General features: G+C 40.4%; 1 protein-coding gene across 7 annotated transcripts in view; it reads right to left on the bottom strand.

Moving 5' to 3' along the window:
* CPEB1 (cytoplasmic polyadenylation element binding protein 1) overlaps nt 1-21,336 on the bottom strand; it is a 100,924-nt gene that overhangs the window by 62,525 nt on the left and 17,063 nt on the right. For all 7 annotated transcript variants that reach the window (XM_031668391.1, XM_031668392.1, XM_031668388.1 and 4 more), the window contains exon 2: nt 15,585-15,759. In XM_031668391.1, the coding sequence (XP_031524251.1) occupies nt 15,585-15,759 (175 nt within the window). The remainder of the gene's footprint in view (nt 1-15,584; nt 15,760-21,336) is intronic.

Here is a 21,336-nt window from a genome sequence, read left to right as displayed (position 1 = left end):
GGAAATTTTGTAATCCCAGCACTTTTGGAGGCCGAGGCAGGTGAATCGCAAGATCAGGAGATCAAGACCATCCTGGCTAACACAGTGAAATCCCATCTCTACTAAAAAAATACAAAAAATTAGCTGGGCATGGTGGCGGGCACCTGTAACCTGTAATCAGGAGGCTGAGGCAGGAGAATGGCATGAACCTGGGGACAGAGTTTGCAGTGAGCCGAGATTGCGCCACTGCACTCCAGCATGGGAGACAGAGCAAGACTCTGTCTCAAAAAAATAAAATAAATACTGGAAATTCTAAAACATCAGAAGAAGCTTTTACACAAACTTTTATGCCAATGAATTTGAAAATTTAAATGAAATGGAGAAATTCCTAGAAAAACACAACTTAGCAAAACTTAGAAGAAGAAATAGAAATTCGAGCCAGGTGCAGAGGCTCATGCCTATAACCCCAGCACTCTGGGAGGCTGAGGTGGGCAGATTACCTGAGGTCAAGAGTTCGAGACCAGCCTGGCTAACATGGTGAAATCCCATCTCTACTAAAAATACAAAAATTAGCCAGGCGTGGTGGAGCACCCCTGTAGTCCCAGCTATTTGGGAGGCAGAGGCAGGAGAATCGCTTGAGCCCAGGAGGCAGAGGTTGCAGTGAGCTGAGATCACACTACTGCACTCCAGCCTGGGCGACAGAGTGAGAGTCTGTCTTTAAAAAAAAAAAAAAAAAAAAAAAAAAAAAGACACAGAAATTTGGATAATTGTGTTTTAAAAACTGGGCCAGGCATGGTGGCTCACACCTGTAATCCCAGCACTTTGGGAGTCCAAGGTGGGTGGATCATGAGGTCAGGAGTTCAAGATCAGTATGGCCAAGATGGTGAAACTCCATCTCTACTAAAAATACAAAAATTAGCCAGGTGTGGTGGCAGGCTCCTGTAATCCCAGCTACTCGGGCTGCTGAGGCAGGAGAATCACTTGAACCTGGGGGGCGGAGGTTGCAGTAAGCCAAGACTGTACCACTGCACTCCAGCCTGGGCAACACAGTGAGACTCTGTCTCAAAAAAAAACCCAAAAAACAAAACAAAAAACTGAATCCACATTTTAAAAACTCTTCCTCAAAAAAACAAAAACAAAAACACACTCCAGGCCCAGATGGCTTCAGCAATGAATTATACCAAAATTTAAGAAAGACTATTATAAATTTCACACAAGCTCTTCCCAACAACGGGGGTTAAAAAAAAAAACCTTGGCCGGGTGCGGTGGCTCAAGCCTGTAATCCCAGCACTTTGGGAGGCCGAGACGGGCGGATCACGAGGTCAGGAGATCCAGACCATCCTGGCTAACACGGTGAAACCCCGTCTCTATTAAGAAATACAAAAAACTAGCCGGGCGAGGTGGCAGGTGCCTGTAGTCCCAGCTACTCGGGAGGCTGAGGCCGGAGAATGGCGTGAACCCGGGAGGCGGAGCTTGCAGCGAGCTGAGATCCGACCACTGCACTCCAGCCTGGGCGACAGAGCAAAACTCCGTCTCAAAAAAAAAAAAAAAAAACCTTAAGCTAATGATTTGCTTCAAGAAGCTAACAACTCTGACACCAGGAATATTTTAAGGAAGGAAAATTACAAGCTTATCTCTTAAGTGCATGAACACAAAAATCCTAAAGATAACATTTACAAACGAAAACCAAAGAATATACTAAATAACTTATATTATGAACAACTTGAGTTAATTCCAGGAAAGCAAAGTTGGCTTTACTCTGGTATTCTTCCCTAAATGTTATTCCTACATCTATAGAATACAGGAGAAAAGTTAAATGAATAGATGCAGAAAATTGATATAATTTAATAACATTCATGATTATTATTTTTTTTTTCTTTTTTGGAGACAGTGTCTGGCTCTGTCACCCAGGCTAGAGTGCAGTGGCACGGTCTTGGCTTACTGCAATCTCTGCCTCCTGAGCTCAAGCGATCCTCCCATCTCAGCACCAAGTAACTGGGACTACAGGTGCATGCCACCACACTCGGCTTTTTGTACTTTTGTACAGATAGGGTTTCACTACATTGCCCAGGCTGGTCTCTAAGTCCTGGGTTCAAGTGATCTGCCCACCTCAACCTCCCAAAGTGCTGGGATTATAGACATGAGCCACTGCACCCTGCAAATTTTTTTTTTTTTAAAGCCTCTTGGCAAAGTCTGAAAATAACTTTCTTAATCAGATAAAAAACATTCACAAAAACTTCAGCATATTTAAAGGAGAAATGCTGAGAAGTTCACTAATAGCCCCTCCCCTAACACTGGAAACAAGTCCCCCCCAACCCCGGGAAAAAGACACACACCCTGCATGGGAGCCTGGAACTCTACGACCCCGCCGGGATAGCCCTGGAGGCTGCTGGGAAGTGACTGGCCTCCTTGGGAGGCTCCCAGTGTCCTCTTCGGCCTCGCTGCTTCTGAGTCCCTGCTGGCATGCCTCTGCCACCTGGTGGCCTTGCTGCCACCTGGGAAAGCCCTCCAGGAGAGAGACATGCACCCTGGGTGGGAGCCTGGGGCTCTAAGACCCCCCACCCCGGAACAGCCCCGGGGGCTGCTGGGAAGGCACTAGCCTCCTTGGGAGGCTCCCAGCGACCTCTTTGGCCCTCTTAACCATATAAAAATATAGGTCTTGCTCCCAGGTTGCAGTACAGCAGCATGATCATAGCTCACTAAAGCCTCGAACTCCTGGGCTCCCACCTTAACCTCTCAAAGTGCTGGGATTACAGGCATGAGCCACTGCACTCAGCTGTAATATTCTATTTCTTGACCTGGGTAGTGGTTATGTGGGTGTCTGCTGTATAACTGATTAAAGTATACAGGTGTTTATGCAAGTTTCCATATATTCTATGTTTAACAATTTGGAAAAGTCCATTAAACTAGTCCAAGAATTAAACAAAACACAATGATAATCTAAGTAATCAGTAAAAATTACTGAAGTCTAAATAAATAACCATTGTGTACACATACACATATACAAAACTGCAAGTAAATTCCTAGATATTATCAGTACCGAATGTGGGGGGAGTACAATTTGAACACAAAATGAGGGCCTTTTTCAGCTTAGGCATCCAGTTTGAGAGAATGTATTCATTGAGCAATTGTATAATGTTACCTAACATGCACCAGGCCCAATACTGAGGATTAGAAATCCAAGGATTTCAGAAGACCTTTAAAAAAAAAAAAGAAACGAAACCCAAGGATATTTAAGACCTAGTCTTTACATATTTTTCAAAAGACTTACAGTCTAAACAGAAAACCTTGTTCAATCAACTCTTTAAAATACAAGTGTGTGTGTGTGTGTGTGTGTATATATATATACACATGACCTCAGCCAATGCTCTCACAACTGCATCTATATATACCCACACTATACAATCACCATCACCATTTAGTAAGTGCAGTTATGTGCACCACTGTAGATTGTATTCAATACAAACCTTATTTAAGTTTCACAAAACTCCCACAAATGGGTACTATTACTACCTATCTGTCTAAAGACGAAATTTAAGCCAAGGTCACAGCAAGTAAGTAGCACAACCAGAATTTGTTCTCAGGTCATCTGCATTCAGAGCCTGTACCCTACCTTTGTTTGGGTTTATTATGAAATGGACGAACAATGTTTTTTTCAAAACTGTACCCTATCCTCCCATTTTAAGAATATATATATGTTTACAACACCACATGATGGATCCACAAATAAACAGAAAGAGCCAAGAAGGACCTTGCTTTATTTCACGATTGACACACTACAGAACATGGGAAGCAGGACAGTGTGAGAAAATTTCTGAAGTGACAACCAAGTCAACCTTGAATAAAAGAATTCTTCCAGGAAGACAGTCAATTTAGTTGTCAACTATGTAGCAGAAGAGCATTCGTTGCACAACTTCATCTAAGTCAATGATTTTAATTATATAATATGCATGGAATGTCAAGAAACAGCAGACAGAATAGCATAAAGGAAAAGAACCCTGGGACACAATTCTAGAAACTTTCTCTGGGTTGATGCCAGATCATATATGCTACATGTATTATTTTAACTTCAGAAAGTATTTTATAATATAAAGAAAACAAAATCAAAGTTGGATTTACAGCTGTATCAACTGGAATTTTGAAGTATGACAATACCTAGAGTCTACAAGGAATGTGACTGAAAACTCATGAAATCCTAGCAGGATTATAAACTGGTAAACGCACTTTGAAAAAGTACCCAGCAACTTGAAGTGTGAAGACAGTATACCAAACTCTGCAATTAACTTCTAGGTACATACTCAAGGAAGCTCTTGTGATGTGTGCACAGGAGACATAAACAAGGATGTTCACCAAAATATTGTTTATAATAGCAAAAAATATATACTTAAAGATTTGCCTAAATACAGCAAAAAATACATACCTAATCATTTACCAAGAGGGATACTGTATACATTTATGTAAAATATTACTACAAAGCAATTAAAATGTACTGATTTTACTCACAAATAACTATCAATATGTACACATTATAAATATGATACATGGAAAAAAGAAAATGCCAGGAAGATAATGTCATATTCTTTGCATAAAGATTTAAAACATATGACAATTAGGAGGGGGCATGAGGGGTCTTCTTAGTTGCTGATATCATTCTATTTCTTGATTTGAGCTTGAGAGCATGAGTGTATTTGTTTTGTGACAATTTACCCAGTTATATACTTTAATTGTGCATTTTCCTCAGTGTATGTTTTATTTACATAAAAAAGTAAAATGATGTTTATGGACATACACACAGAAGTATAAAAACATGGATGGTAAGGAAATACACCAACTTCAGGAGAGTTATCTCTAGGAAAATGAGGAAATGAGTACACTTAAGTGAAAAATTTTTATTTGATTTTTATATTGTCTGAATAAAGGTCTGAATCGAACATATCAAAATCTTAACTTTTGTTAAAGATCAGTGGTAGATACATTATTTTATGTTCCTCTTTTTAAATTTTTTTTTTTTTTTTTTTTTTTTTTTTGAGACGGAGTTTCACTCTTGTCATCACCCAGGCTGGAGTGCAGTGGCCTGATCTCAGCTCACTGCAACCTCCACCTTCCGGGTTCAAGTGATTCTCCTGCGTCAGCCTCCCAAGTAGCCGGGATTACAGATGCACGGCACCATGCCCGGCTAATTTTGTATTTTCAGTAGAGACAGGGTTTCACCATGTTGGCCAGGCTGTTTCAAATTTTTAAAAGCAAAAAAACCCTATAAAAGCATTCAGAGATAACTATGTTTGCAAAGGTTAACAGCTTTGAGACCTAACTGACATATAAACTGCATGTATTTAAAGTGCAGAATTTGATATGTTTCAACCTATGTATACATACCCACGAAACCATTACCAAAAGTCAAGATAATGAACATATCCATCTTCCCAAAAGCTTATTTCATTATTTGACCTCTTATCCTCAAGTTCTGCCCCAAAAGTTTAATGCCCTTTGAAATCCTTTTCTACCTACCTCTGAGTCCTCTTGCCCAGGCAACCACCGATCTCCCTGCTGTCACTAGAGGTTAGTTGGCATTTGATAGAATTCTGAGCAAACGGAATTATGTAGTATACTCTTTTGTCTGGCTTCTTTCGCTGAGCATAATTATCCTGAAATTCATCCATGCTGTGGTAGCATCAATAGTTTATTCCTCTTTACTGCTGAGCAGTACTCCTTTGCATTTGTTTATCCATTCATCTACTGATGGCCATCTGGGTTGTTTCCAGGTTTTGGCTATTATATATAAAGAGGCTATAAACATTTGTGTTAAGTTTGTATATGGATAAATGGTGTCACTTCTCTTGAGTGTGACCAATACTACTCAAAACCGTCAACATAATCGAAAATAAGGAAAGTCTGAGAAACTGCCACAGTCTGGAGGAGCCTACATGATGACTAATGTGATATTCTGGGTGGGATCCTGGTACAGAAAAAGCACATTAGGTAAAAACTAAGAAAATCCAAATAAAATACAGACTACAGTATCAATATTGCTTCATTAGGTGTGACAAATGCACAATACTAACGTAAGACGTTAGCAAAATAGGGGAAAACTAATTACAGGATATACAGGAATTCTCTGTGCTATCTTTGTAACTTTTCTATTAATTGTTATTAATTATATTAAAGTTATTAATTCTATTAATAACTTGTGTAACTTCTCTGTAACTTTTCTATTAATTGAAAGCTATGCTAAAATGTAAGCTTATTTTAAAAATAAAGAAACTTAAGAGTGGAACCACTGGGTCTTATGATAGGTAAACACTTAACCTTTTAGGAACCTGCCAAACTGTTTTCCAAAAAGTTGTACCATTTTGCATTCCTCAGCAGTTTGACAGTTTCAGTTATTCAACATCCCTGCCAATTCTTGGTAAGGTCAGTCTTCTCAATCTTAGACATTCTAAGAGGCAAAAACACTTTTTGTGTATATTTTGTCAATATATATATTGTATACACATATATACACACGTATATTCTCTCTCATATACACATTGACAAACGCACAATACATATGTATGTATATATGAGAGAGAATATTTTTATATATATTCTTCAAACAAGATCAGCAAAATCAGACTTCCTCGTTCCTACAGGAAACTGGCAGTTGCCTAGATGCAAATCTCTCCATATATCCTCTAAAACTCACAGATAAACAAAAGCAATAAAACTAACTCACATCTCAAAACTATAGACTATTTGGGAGACAGGTTACCACAAAACAATTCGCACATAAGAGGGACTCAAATGTCCAAAACCTGAAATACCTACTTCTGGAGCCAACACTAGATAGGGCTGTCACAGCAGCAAACAGAAAATGGCACTAAAAAGCAAACAAACAAAAAAATCCTTTACATTAGTATTAAATACCATCAAAACCTAGAGATAAAGAATGTGCAAGACATCTACAAACACTGAGAAATTTTTTTTTTTTTTGAGACGGAGTCTTGCTCTGTCGCCCAGGCTGGAGTGCAGTGGCGCAATCTTGGCTCACTGCAAGCTCCACCTCCTGGGTTCACACCATTCTCCTGCCTTAGCCTCCTGAGTAGCTGGCACTACAGGTGCCCACCACCATGCCTGGCTAATTTTTTTTTTTTGTATTTTTTTTAGTAGAGACGGGATTTCACCGTGTTAGCCAGGATGGTCTCGATCTCCTGACCTCATGATTCTCCCACCTCAGCCTCCCAAAGTGCTGGGATTACAGGTGTGAGCCACTGCGCCCAGCCGAAAATTTTTAAAAAGCAGATAAGCAAAGGGATATACCAACTTCTTAAATTAGAAGACTTGTCAACACATCCATGATCCAGAACTTGATTCATAGGTTTAATGCAATCCCAGTCAAAATCCTAGTAGAACTTTGTGTATGTGGGGCGGGGGGGTGGAGCTTGGACTGATGAGCTGAATTTATAATTTATATAGAAATGTGAAGATCCAAGAAAAGCCAAGAATCCAAAAAGACAAAGTTGAAGGGCTTCACTACCAACTATCAAGGCCTATTATAAAGCTACAATAATTAAGACAAGGACAGATAAATAGACCAATGGAAGAGAAGAGAGTATCCAGAAACTGATCTGTACATATACTATGGATGCCTGATTTATGAGAAAGGCGACATGGCAATACAATTTAGAAGAAATTTCTTCCACCAAAATGATGCTGAGTCAACTGGTTATCCACACAGAACAAAATAAATCTTCCCCCTCTAGCTTACACCATGTACAAAACAAAATTCCAGATGAGTTGCAAATCTAAGTGTGAAAGGTAAAACAACTTTTGAAAAGAAACATATACTACCTCCATGACCTTGGAATAGGCAAATATTTCTTAAACAGGCCACAAGCATTAAGCACAATGGAATAAAGTCATTAAATTATACTTCATTACAATTTAAGTTTTCTGTTATTCAAAAGACACCAATTAAGAGTACAAAGGCAAACCACAGACTCGAAGAAAATAATTGTAATACATATTTCAGAGACAGAACTCATATGTGGCCTATATAAAGAACTGCTACAAGTAAACAACAAAAAGGTAGATAACCCTAAGAAAAATGAGTATAAGGCATGAAGAGACACTTCAAGAAAAAGGATATCCAAAGGCCAATAAACATGCAAATGTGCTCAACTTCATTAGTCACCAAGGAAATGAACATTAAAACCACAACAGATACTGCTACATACTCTCCAAAATGGCTAAAATGAAAGACAATGCAATTATTGATGAGGATATGAAACAACCCAAAACACTGTACACTACTAGAAGTGCAAACTGGTATAACCACTGAGAAAAACTGGCAGCATCTCAAAGATAAACATATGTATACCCTCTCCTAAGGAAGATAATCAAGAGAAATTAATTCACCAAAAGATAATAGCAGCACTACTCACAATGGCCCCAAACTGGAAACAACTCAAATGCCTATTAACAGTATAACGAATAATCATTGGTACATTCATACAATGAAATACTGTAAAGCAACAGAAATGAATGATCCACAACCAGTTGCAATATGGATGAAACTCACAGCTAAAGAGTACATACCTGGGCCGGCACGGTGGCTCATGCCTGTAATCCCAGCACTTTGGGAGGCTGAGGCAGGATGATCACGAGGTCAGGAGTTTGAGAACAGCCTGGCCAATATGGTGAATATAATATGACCAATATGTCTCTACTATGTCTCTACTAAAAATACAAAAATTAACCAGGCATGATGGCGCTCGACTGTAGTGCCAGCTACTCAGGAGGCTGAGGCAGAAGAATCCCTTGAACCTGGGAAGTGGAGGATACAGGGAGCCAAGGTCACGCCACTGCACTGCAGCCTGGGCGACAGAGCAAGACTCTGTCTAAAAAAAAAAACAAGTACAAATCTGTGATTCCATTTATGTAAATTCAAAATCAGGCAAAATTGAACTATGCAATTAAAAGTCAGCATGAACTGGGTGTAGTGGCTCACAACTATAATCCCAGCACTTTGGGAAGCCAGGGCAAGGAACTTGCTTGAGCCCAAGAGTTCGAGACCAGACTGGTCAACACAGCAAGATCCTGTCTCTACAAAAACTTAAAAAAAAAAAATTAGTTGGGCATGGTGGTGCATACTTGCAGTCCCAGCTACTCAGAAGGCTGAGGCAAGAGGATCACTTGAGCCCAGGAGTTCAAGGCTGCAGCGCAGTGAGCTATGATCGTGCTGCAGCCTGGGTGAGACAGAGTGATACCCCATCTCAGAAAAAAGTTAGCAGAACAATTGCCCTTTGTAAATTAGAGACTGAAAGGATTGCAAGGGGAATTTTAGTGTATTCTTAATTTTTGCCTCTACATGTGAGGAGTTATACAAGATGTGTTCAGTGTATAAAAATTCAGTGAACAAGTACACTTGTACTTTTCTGTAAGTTAACTTCAATAACACAAGTTAAATCGTTATCACTTAACTGTTACAGCCACATAGTAAGGTTTCACAAAAGTTTATTTTGTGGGAAACAAGACTTCATGAGAGTAATTTCAATCATTTCCTGCAAGCTGGGACTGAATGTATTAAACTTTGTTTTGGAATAGCTTTTCAGACAATTTAGTGATGTATGGTTTATGATCCAGTACAATAAGGAGTGAAACCGTCTCAGTCAAAAATTCAACATTAGTCATGTCAGTAATCCCAGCAACTTGGGAGGCTGAGGCTGGAGGATTGCTTGAGGCCAGGAGTCTGAGACTAGCCTGGGCAACATAGTGAGACCATGTTTCTTTAAAAAAAAAAAAAAAAATCCAGGGCGGGTGCGGTGTCGCAGCACTTTGGGAGGCCAAGGCGGGCAAATCACCTGAGGCCAGGAGTTCAAGACCAGCCTGACCAACATGGAGAAACCCTGTCTCTACTAAAATATAATACAAAATTAGCCGGGCATGGTGGCGCATGCCTGTAATACTAGCTACTCAAGAGCCTGAGGCAGGAGAATCACTTGAACCTGGGCAGAGGTTGCAGTGAGCCAAGATCCCGCTATTGCACTCCAGCCTGGGCAACAAGAGCCAAACTCAGTCTCAAAAAAAAAAAAAAAAAAAATCCAACATCGGGCTACGACTATACAATTCTTTGGTCCTACATTAGAAGTCTGCAATCTATTTAGGTCTGGGAGCTGGTTACATGGTTGTGTTCATTTTGGGAAAGTTGGAGCTCTTCACCTATGATACAGCATGTACTTTCCTGTATGTATATTATATTTCAGTTTTTAAAAACTGTTAAATCAACATATCAGTCCTAAACCTTACTTAGGACTGCTTTGACTAATCAATTCCTTTCTAAACCTCCAAGCTATTTTAACTGGTTATTGAGAAATGGCATCTCGGTGAGTTAACATGAAACTGTTCCTCCAATCATTGCCTCCAGCCTAAATATTGTCTCCCTACCCATATAGCAGTTAAGATGTCCCTTAATAATGTTTCACCACTTTTCACATCCTTACAGACACTGTTAGTAAAAACTCGACGCATTAATGCTTAAATCACATGTCCATTTGCAGCCCATTTTCTCCATTCCTCAGATTCCAAAAGGTCTATGGCTTAAAGGACTAGGGAATGTGGAGAGGGCCCTCTAGATGGCAGACATCCCTCTCATCTCCACTGGACAGTTGTTGGGGTAGGAAATCCAGCTCTGGCCTTACCTTCCAGCCCCACCCTAGCTCCCACCACCCACCATGCAACAAGGGCCTTCTTGGTGGGGTACCAGCCCAAAAGCTCAGGCCTTTGCAAAACCCTCTTAAACCACAGCAAATCACAACTTTCTTGATATAAACAGAGAATTCAGATGCTCCAGCTACTCTCTTTCCCCACCCCACCACATCTCTCTCCAGAGTCTCACTCTATCACCCAGGCTGGAGTGCAGTGGTGCGACCTTGGCTCACTGCAACCTCCAACTCCCAGGTTCAAGAAATTCTCCTGCCTCAGCCTCCCGGACTACAGGCACACACCATCATGCCCAGTTAATCTTTGTATTTTTAGTAGAGACAAAGTTTCACCATGTTGGTCAGGCTAGTCTCGAACTCCTGACCTCAAGTGATCTGCCCGCCTCCCAAAGTGCTGGGATTACAGGCATGAGTCACTGCACCCAGCCCACATCTCTTAATTTCTCATTAATCTCTATTCAGTCAGGGACAGACAGCAAGTCAGTTGTCCAACCAGGGGTTCAACCTTGTCTTCTTTCTTGGAAGCATTCTCCATCTACACAAATATTTCTCTTGGAAGACCCTCTTGCTTGGCTTGAACAACAAAGCCACATCCTATCCCACCCTCCTCCACAGACGGGAGGGAATCACTTCAAATGCTACCCCTCCTTATGTGATCCTCTTTATAGGCCAGGGAAGGGTTGAGCTAATGTTTGTGGTAGGAGGGACAGCTCTGTGACCTTTAGGTAAGCCCTGGCAGGAGGTATCTGGTCCCACCTCTTAGGGATTCTCATTACACCACAGCTCATTTAACAGCTCTTTATTCTCAGCTTTGGGCCCTAATGGCCAATTCTGGGGCAATAGAAAAAAAAAATAATCTACTCAACCTCCAGTTAAGACTAAAGTAATTTTAATTCTCTTCAAAGCCTATTTCAAATGTTGCTTTGACCAGAAGTGTTTCCTAGTTCTCAACTAAACCAATCTCTCCCTGACCCTATCACAGCACTTTTCCAATGATGTTTTACCAACTGGGTTATGCATGCAACTAGCAATGTGAAACACTGTGTTAGGATATACGCCATTTGAAAATTTATTATAAAATGTTTGTTTTAGAAGAACTAGTGGGGAAAAGTATACAGAAAAAAATTACCCAGCCAGGTGCGGTGGCTCATGTCTGTAATCCCAGAAGTTTGGAAGGCCAAGGCAGGTGGATCACTTGAGGTCAGGAGTTCAAGACCAGCCTGGCCAATGTGGTGAAACCCCATCTCTACTAATACAAAAATTAGCCAGGCATGGTGGCGCACACCTGTAATCCCAGTTACTCAGGAGACCGATGCAGAAGAATCACTTGGACCCGGGAGTCGGAGGTTGCAGTGAGCCGAGATCACACCACTGCACTTCAGCCTGGACAACAGAGCGGGATTCCGTCTCAGGAAAAAAAAAATTACCCATAATTTTTTTCTGTATTACCCACCTTCACTGTCACATTTATACCACTTCAGGGTTTTTCTATGCATATATACTTAAGGCCATTCTTTTTACACTTTGCTTTTATACATTTTGCTTTTTTACACCTGTCCTACACTTTGTTTTTTTCATTTCAGACACCGTAGTTATCTTTCTTTGCCATTAAGTAGTCTTCTACAAACATTATATTTTATGGTACAGGATACTCCATGATACAACTTTCCTATCATTTACTTAACATTCTGTTACCAAATTGTCCCTAGTTATAATGCTGTCCATAAACAATCTTAGGTTTTCATAATTCTGATTATTTCCTTCAAGTAACAAAATTACTTTTGATCAGAAGCTACAAGTTTGGGTTATTTCTTAAGGTTCTTCATAGAAAAATATATATCCTAGTTTACTTCCTCATTAACCACAAGGTTGGTATTTTTGCTGGTGAACACAGGAAAAATGCTCTCTACTGTAGGCCAGGCATCCTTGTTTCACCACTCGAGAACACAGGCCCACAGCCCTGAGCTGAATCACAAGTGGAAAGCAGAGAGCTGACCACACAAGGGAGGGGCTAGATATATGTGAAGGGCTCAAAAACATCAGCTACCTCTGACAGAAACCTTTCCTACAATTTATCGAGTTTCCTTAAATCTGCAGTGTTGTCTTAACATCTGACTCCCATAAGACACCTGTGAGTCAGGTTGAACAGGTACCATTCTGTCCTACAGCTGAGAAAACTGACCTTTTATCTCACTGCCCAGGGTCAAGCTTAGAACCCAGGTTTCCCAATTTCCTCAAGATCTTCCTCCTGTTTCTCTTAGAAGGTTCTAAGAAGCTGAAAAGGAGTTGAAGAGCCCGAGAAGTCTATAACTTGTACTTCAGCTACTGATCCTGGGCAGAGTATAATGGTAACAACACCCTCACCAGACCCTGGCATCTTACCAGTGAAGTCACTGGGATCCCTGGACAGTTGCAAACATACATTCCTGAAAGCTCCTCTCCCATTAATCATGGGTCCTTTCCCTTAGGTCCAACACCTAGTATTAGCTGAAAAATATTTTCCTGTAAACTAGAAAAGTTTTCAGCATCTCTGAAACAACCCAGTGAGGTTTAAGCCATTGTTGAATTGTTGAGTGTTATGCTTTTATTTTTTGGTGGAGGTGGGCAGGGGTCCTGTTCTGTCACCCAGGCTGTATAGTACAGTGGCACAACCACGGTTCACTGCAGCCTCGACCTCCCAGACTCAAGTGATCTTCCCACCTCATTCTCCAAGTAGCTGCAACTAGGTGCACACACCACATTCTGCTAATTTTTCTATTTTTTTTGTAGACAGGGTTTCACTATGTTGCCCAGGTTGGTCTCGAACTCCTGGCTTCAAGTGATCCACCTGCTCCAGCCTCAATTACAGGTTTAAGTCATCATGCCTGGCCTGTCATTCTTACTGGGACACAATACATGCAATTTTCTCAAAGGAGAAAAAGAGATCATGTAGTAGAACTAAGAAAGATGACTCCCTGAACTTTTAACTCAGCATAATCCTAAAAGAGAACTGGGTTAGCTCATGACTTATATTTTTCTTTTGTAGAAGTCAGAAGAGACAAAAACTACCCTAACCCCCGAGTATGCCCTTCTCTCATTTGCCTTCCTGTATGACAAAAGCAAATGCTACAAGTTACTCTCTTCCTTAATAAGGCTCTCTCTCAAACATTAAGCTATTTAATGCTCACATACTCCTACATTTTTGTGGGAATTATTTCTAAGGCCAAGCTAAAAAATAAATAAAAGAATTTACAACTAAAAACAGTAGCTGTCCTTTGGTGTATGTAGGGAATTGGTTCCGGGACCCCTACAGTATACCAAAATCCACACATACTCAAGTCTCACAGTTGGTTCTGAGGAACCCACCTATACCAGAAAAGTCAGCCCTCCATATATGTGGGTTTTACATCCCTTGAATATCACATTTTCCAGCTTTGGTTGAAAAACATCTGCATATAAGTGGACCTGCACAGTTCAAAGTAGTGTTGCTCAAGGGTCGACTGTAATTATCAGTCCTTAGTTTGAGAATCCCCATTGTTGCTAATTGTTTTCAAGGTCCATTTTTAAAAATTAAAAATATATTCTTTCATCTAAAATAACTCAAACAGGCCAGGCACAGAGGCTCACACCTGTAATCCCAGCACTTTGGGAGGCCGAGGTGGGTGGATCACCTAAAGTCAGGAGTTTGAGACCAGCCTGCCCAACAGGGTGAAACCCCATCTCTACTAAAAATACAAAAAATTAGCCAGGTGTGGTGGTGGGTGCCTGTAATCCCAGCTACTTGGGAGGCTGAGGCAGGAGAATTGCTTGAACCCAGGAAGCGGAGGTTACAGTGAGCTGAGATTGCACCACTGCATTCCAGCCTGGGCGACAGAGCGAGACTCTGCCTTGAAAGAAAAGAAAGAGAAAAAATATATAAAATAAAGGCCAGGCGCAGTGGCTCATGCCTGTAATCCCAGCATTTTGGCAGGCCACGGCAGGCAGATCACAAGGTCAGGAGATCGAGACCATCCTGGCCAACATGTGAAACCCCGTCTCTACTAAATATACAAAAATTAGCTGGGCATAGTGGTGCGTGCCTGTAATCCCAGCTACTAGGGAGGCTGAGGCAGGATAACCACTTGAACCAGGGAGTCAGTGGTTGCAGTGAGCCGAGATCACACCACGGCACTCCAGCCTGGGGACAGAGCGAGACTCTGTCTCAAAAAAAAAAAGGAAAAGAAAATACGAAAACAAAATAAATAACTCAAACCAAAAACACTTCAACGTTCTTATAATGGGTTACAACTCCCACAAAATGAAACACCGTTAGGACATCCACACCTCTTGGAAAGAGTCAACTTCAGAAGATGCTGCCCTCTATCTCCACTATTCCTTGGAGTATCCAGTAGATCATAGAAACTAAATGCATGCTGACTCATGTTTAAAAGCTGTTGCAGTAGCCACTAAACATCTGAAATGTTCATGCTGAGATAAGCTTGTAAGATCCACACTGGATTTTGAAGTCATAGTACTAACAATAAAAAATCTCATTGTTTTTATATTAATTAAATGTTGTCATATTATCATATATTGGGTTAAATAAAATATTAATTTCATCTGTATCTTAATTTTAACATGGCTACCAGAAAATCTGTAACATATGTAATTCACATTATATCTCTTTATATAAATACTCGTGTTATCTGTGACCTGTTCTTTTTTCCCCAACCTTTCTGTGTATCATAAAGTAGGTTTACACATCCTAATTAAAGGTAGTCTTCACCCAAAGAGGGATTCAATCCATAAACTAAACCACAAAAAGGCAAGTGTTGCTGGCAGCTCAACATTGTTCTTCACAAGCTTTCCGAGGAAGACCTCTTACATGCACTACCTAGAAGCAGATCTGTACAGATGCCTACCACGTTCAAGTTTTCAAATCTAAATCACCTGGCAAATGATCATGAATTCCTCGGTTTATAGGTGTAGTGCAGACTCTACTGAAATCCAGAGAATTATCCAATATGGCATTTATCCTTCGAAAGATATTGGCATTGCTACACGTGGAGAGAGCAGGTGCTTCCTGGTTGTCCCAGCAATCTTTTATCCTTCCTGCTTCTTCTTCCTAGACATAGAAAAAAAAAAGATATTTAGGTTTTCTACACTCCTCTGTGACCCCTTCTTTCCACACTATGAATTAGATAAAGTAGGAAGGACTTAAATATCTTCTTTATATATTAAAACACTTAATGAGTGTTTACTATGAGCTAAGTACTCGGAACTGTAAGAAAAAAATACCAAAATATTCTTGGCCAATTCTTGGAAAAATTTCCACAAAGGATATTATTAAGGAGAAGAATCAAGCACCAGGATTTAAGGCAAGAAGGGGTAGGCTAACTCTACTAGTTTTCTACAAATATAGTCAGGTTTATGATTAGGATTGCCTTTATCTATAAAGCTGCTAACCTCTGGACCTTAAGGGAAAACAAAACACCAGCTGCCAGTCTTTCGTTGTACAACAAGAAGGTCTAGACAACAAGAACCCTTTTTCTGAATTGGTTCAATTGATATTTTGTTCCTAGAGTCAGAAATTACCTTGCCAGTAAAGGACTTTTTTATATAATAAAACACTTAATGAGTGTTTATGATAAGCAAGGTACTCAGAAGTTCTTTAAATACTGGACAATGCCCCTGGCTACCCAGAATGCCATAAATTCAACAACAAAGAGGTATACATGCCCCTAAATACAACATCTCTAAGTCAGCCTCCAGATCAAGGGGTCATAAGGACCTTTAAGGCTCATTACACATGCTACTCTATGGAAAGGATTGTTAATGCGTGGAAGAGAACCCCAACAGAGAGAATGTCATGAAAGTCTGGAAGGATTACACCAGTGACAATGCCATCACTGTTACAGAAAAATCCATGAAAGCCATCATGCCCAAAACAATAAATTCCTGCTAAAGAAAACTGTTTCCAGACATTGTACATGACTTCACAGGATTTACCACAGAGCCAATACAGGAAATCATGAAAGAGACTGTAGATATGACAAAAAAGGTTGGGAGTGAAGGTTTCCAAGACATGGATCTTGGAGAAATCCAAGAGTTAACAGACACCATACCAGACGAATTAGCAGAAGACAATTTGATAGAGATGAGTGCTCCAAACCAGTACCAGACAAGGAAGACGATGTTGAAGTAGCAATGCCAGAAAACAAATTGACATTAGATGATCTGGCAAAGGGTTCCGATAATTCAAGACTGCTTTTGACTTCTTTTACAATATGGACCCTTCTATTATACAGGCACTGAAACTAATGCAAACAGTGGAAGAAAGATTGGTACCACATAGAAACATTTTTACAGAAATGAAAAAGCAAAAAGTCAAATTATTTCTGTAAAGTTACACTGACTGTACCTGCTTCTCCTTCCATCCCCTCCACATCCTTCCACCTCTGCCACCCCAAGACAGCAAGACCAATCAATCCCCCCTCTTCCTCAGCCTGCTCAATGTGAAGATGGCAAATATGAAGATCTTTATGATACACTTCCACTTAATGAACAGTAAATATATTTTCTCTTATGATTTTCTAGTAATATTTTTTCTCTAGCTTACTTTATTGTAAGAATACAGTATATAATACATGTAACATACAAAATATGCGATCAACTGTTTATGTTATTGGTAAGGCTTCTGGTCAACAGCAGGCTACTAGTTAAGTTTTGGGGGAGTCAAAGTTATACATAGATTTTTGACTGTGGGGGGTTGGTCCTCCTAACTCCCACACTGTCCAAGAGTCAACTGGACTAAAAACCCATGAACTGTACATTAAAGGTTAACTTTAGGGTAGGTAGATTTTATGTCAATACAGCTGTTTTAAAAAATTTTCATTCTGCCATTTACTGGCTGTGTGATGTCACAGTTACTTAACCTCTATGCCTCAGTTTCCCCACTTGTTAAATGGAAAAAGGATACAAACTTTTTGATGACATATGTAAAGCATTTTGCATGGCATACAGTAGTTATTTTGTATCTGGAAACATTAACTATTAAATACAAGAGAGGTAAGTACCAACAGTGGTAAAACCACCCAAACTGATTAAGTTATACAACTGTATGTGGTCATTATAAGTACATACTTATTTTGGCACTAATTATTTATTTATTAACTGGCATGAGAAAATGGGCAAGACATTACTTACTGAATGAAAAAAGAAATCCTATATATACATATATAAAATCATGAACCCTTACACAAAAACTATTCTTTTGGTATTCCCTATCTCAGTAAATAACACTACCATCCACCAGATGCCCAATGCAGAAATGTAGGTACTATTCTTCAGTCTCCCTCACTCTCCACAGTCAATGCCCAACATAAGAAGCAATGAAATATTGGTTGACAGATTTTTTTAAGAGGAGCCTGCCTCATCAGTTCTATTATCCTCAATTATCTTGGGGAAAACAAACAAAAACAGAACAAGTAACGAAACTGGCACTTAATATATAAGCTGGTCACATCAAAACAAAACAAGAACAGGCCTGATGTCACTTTGTTTGGCCTACTGAAATCCAAGTAAGCATGAGAATGACCAAGAGCATTTACAGTTTTATCAACTCTGCAGGATGACCTTAAAGGGACAAACTTGAGCCTCACATCAGCCTCCAATTCTTGAAAGGACTGGTACCCTCTGCAAACTGTGAAGACCAAAATACACAATCCTGCAGGTTGTTTCCCCAAACTCTAGAGTGGTGCCATTGAGAACTGTTAAATCCAGTGACACACAAAGCCCTTTTCACACCTGTAGATTTCTAGGACGATTCTCAATTTCAGGAAGGCAACTTCATGAAGACTAAGATGCAAATACTTATAATCTACAGAGAGGAGGTCTCGCTGTGTTGCCCAAGCTGGACTTCAGACTCCTGGGCTCAAGTGCTCCTCCCACCTTGGCCTCCCGAGTAGCTGAGACTACAGGCACTTGCCACTGCCTGGCACAATCTGCATATCTTAAGGCTACATGCTTCATTCTTCACTGCTTAATACACATTAGCCGACTGCCTGCTCTCTATAGTTAGCACCCCAAGCGGCAGCAGATTAGACACAGACTAAACCAAAATAAAGTTTTGAAGTCTGGAAAAAAACTTTTGGGAGGCCAGGACGGGTGGAATGTTTGAGGCAGGAGTTCAAGACCAGCCTGGGCAACAGAGCAAAACTCTGTTTCTACAAAAAAATACGTAACATTAGACAGGTATGGTGGTGCATGCCAGTAGTCCCAGTTACTAAGGAAGCTGAGGTAGGAGGAATGCTTGAACCCAGGAGGCAGAGGTTGCAGTGAGCAGAGATTGTGCCACCGCACTCCAGCACGGGTGACAGAGCAAGACCCTGTCTCAAAAAAAGAAAAAGAACCAAGACTCAATCCTGTAAACATCCATAACACAGACTACAATGTGCTGTATACATACATTGTCCTCCAAGCCACCTTGGCTTGGACAGAATATGCCTGGAAACGGGAGTAAAGAGGAAGTTCTGAAGAACACAGAGAGTAGAGAGGCATTATCAAAAGAGGTCCAGTGTGGTGCAGCATTAGGTATAGGAGAGAAGACTGGAAAAGCCTCATATGCCAAATTAAGGAGTCAGCATTGTCTTTTCAATACACAAAAATTAACCTAGTTTTTAGTGTAATGAAAGTACTATATATATACACATATAGATTCCAGATCCTTGCTACATCTAAAGGCAAGTAAATAACAATGTGAGTCTTAGAAAGAGACCACCAACAAATACATCACAGATAAGTGGCAGAAGGATTAGTGAGAAAGTACCACAGTAGTGTAGGGGACAGATGCAGACTTGGGAGTCTGAGAGAAAGGTATTCCTTAGGAGAGGAAGGAAATCTTACTATTTCAAGGAGCCTGGAAAAAAATATATAATTTAGGAATATGTCTGGTCACCCTGCCCCACTCCTAATCCTGTTAGAACAGGATTCCCAAATCAAGGCAAATGATATCTGACATGCCTCCCTCCCCTTCTCTCAAGTACATCAAGCCAGAGCTCTAGTTTAAGATGACATAATTATAATAAAAGTGAATGAGGTGTTCAATGTATACTCCAAACTGTTTCATCTTATACTTACCAATGCTTGCCTTAACCAATTTAGAAGGAAAAAAAAAAATCAAAGCTAGGACTGTCAGATGGGGAAAGATCTACTAGTCTCCTTTGTGTACAACAGGGATAAACGTAACACTATCTCATAAGGCTTTTTGTGAATTAATGCACACAAAATACTTAGCGTAGGGCCTGGCATGTAATTATGTGCTGAACCAATGAATACTGTCTATCAGTAGTATCATTACTATTATTCAGAGGCCATGACAGGGATCCTTGAGGAAGGATCTCCTGGCTCATTAAGTGAACCAAAGACCTATGGCAACTATTTCTCTGAAGACTCCAGGCCCTTCTATTCCTGGTACCCCCTAACTCTTCCTCGTAATCATTTGACTTAAAATGCTTAATTAAAAGACAAGAGATATGATTCAAATAGACCTAAGGGCTGAATCCACTACAGGTTCAGTATCCCTCATCTGAAATCTGAGATGACCAAGAAGTGTTTCAGATTTTGATTTTTTTTTTTTTTTTTTTTTTTTTGTGGATTCTGGAATATCTGCATATTGAGCTATCTTGGGGATAGGGCCCAAATCTAAACACAGAATTCATTTATTTTTCTTTTTTTTTTTGAGATGGAGTCTCGCTCTGTCACCCCCAGGCTGGAGTGCAGTGGCACGATCTTGGCTCAATGCAAGCTCCACCTCCCGGGTTCACACCATTCTCCCACCCAGCCTCCTGAGTAGCTGGGACTACAGGCGCCTGCCATCATGTCTGGCTAATTTTTTTGTGTTTTTAGTAGAAACGGGGTTTCACCATGTTAGCCAGATGGTCTTGATGTCCTGACCCACTTCAGCCTCCCAAAGTGCTGGGATTACAGGCTTGAGCTACCATGCCTGGCCAAATTCATTTATTTTTCATATATATTTCATACATATAGCCTGAAGTTAATTTTATACAATATTTTTAGTAATTCTGTACATGAAATTAAATTCTGTGTTTTAACTGTCACCCATCACGAATTCAGGTGTGTTATTTCTACTTGTGACGTGTCGGTGTTCCAAAAGTTTCAGATTTTGGAGCATTTCAGATTAGGGCTGCTCGACATGTGTATTGTGTATATTTACACACACACCACACACACACACATTTTTTAAGATGTGGCGTCTTGGTCTGTCCCCCAGGTTGGAGCACAGGGCTGCAATCATAGCTCACTGCAGCCTTGAACTCCGGGGCTCAAGCAATCCTCCTGCCTCAGCCTCCCAAGTAGCTGGACTACAGACATGCGCCACCATGCCCAGCTATTTTTTTTCCACCCCTCAGAAAAAAGGTCTCGCTATGTTTCCCAGGCTGGTCTTGAATTCCCAGGCTCAAGTGTTGCTCCTGCCTCAGCCTCTCAAAGTGCTGGGATTACAGGCATGAGCTACCACACCTAGCCAATACTGATCCTTTTAAATTATCCAGTTAAATGAATTCATAGTTCCTCATTTCAAAACAGAAACCTACTATCCACCCCATACTCACAGACCCATTTACTTTGTGTGGTCTATCTGAACTTTCATCAATGTATAGATCTGCATTCAGACTAGTGTTTT

The sequence above is a fragment of the Papio anubis genome, chromosome 7, assembly GCF_008728515.1.
Source record: "Papio anubis isolate 15944 chromosome 7, Panubis1.0, whole genome shotgun sequence".
In the NCBI taxonomy this organism is placed as follows: domain Eukaryota; kingdom Metazoa; phylum Chordata; class Mammalia; order Primates; family Cercopithecidae; genus Papio; species Papio anubis.
Note: the sequence above shows the minus strand (reverse complement) of the source record. Positions and strands in the feature narration are given on the sequence as shown.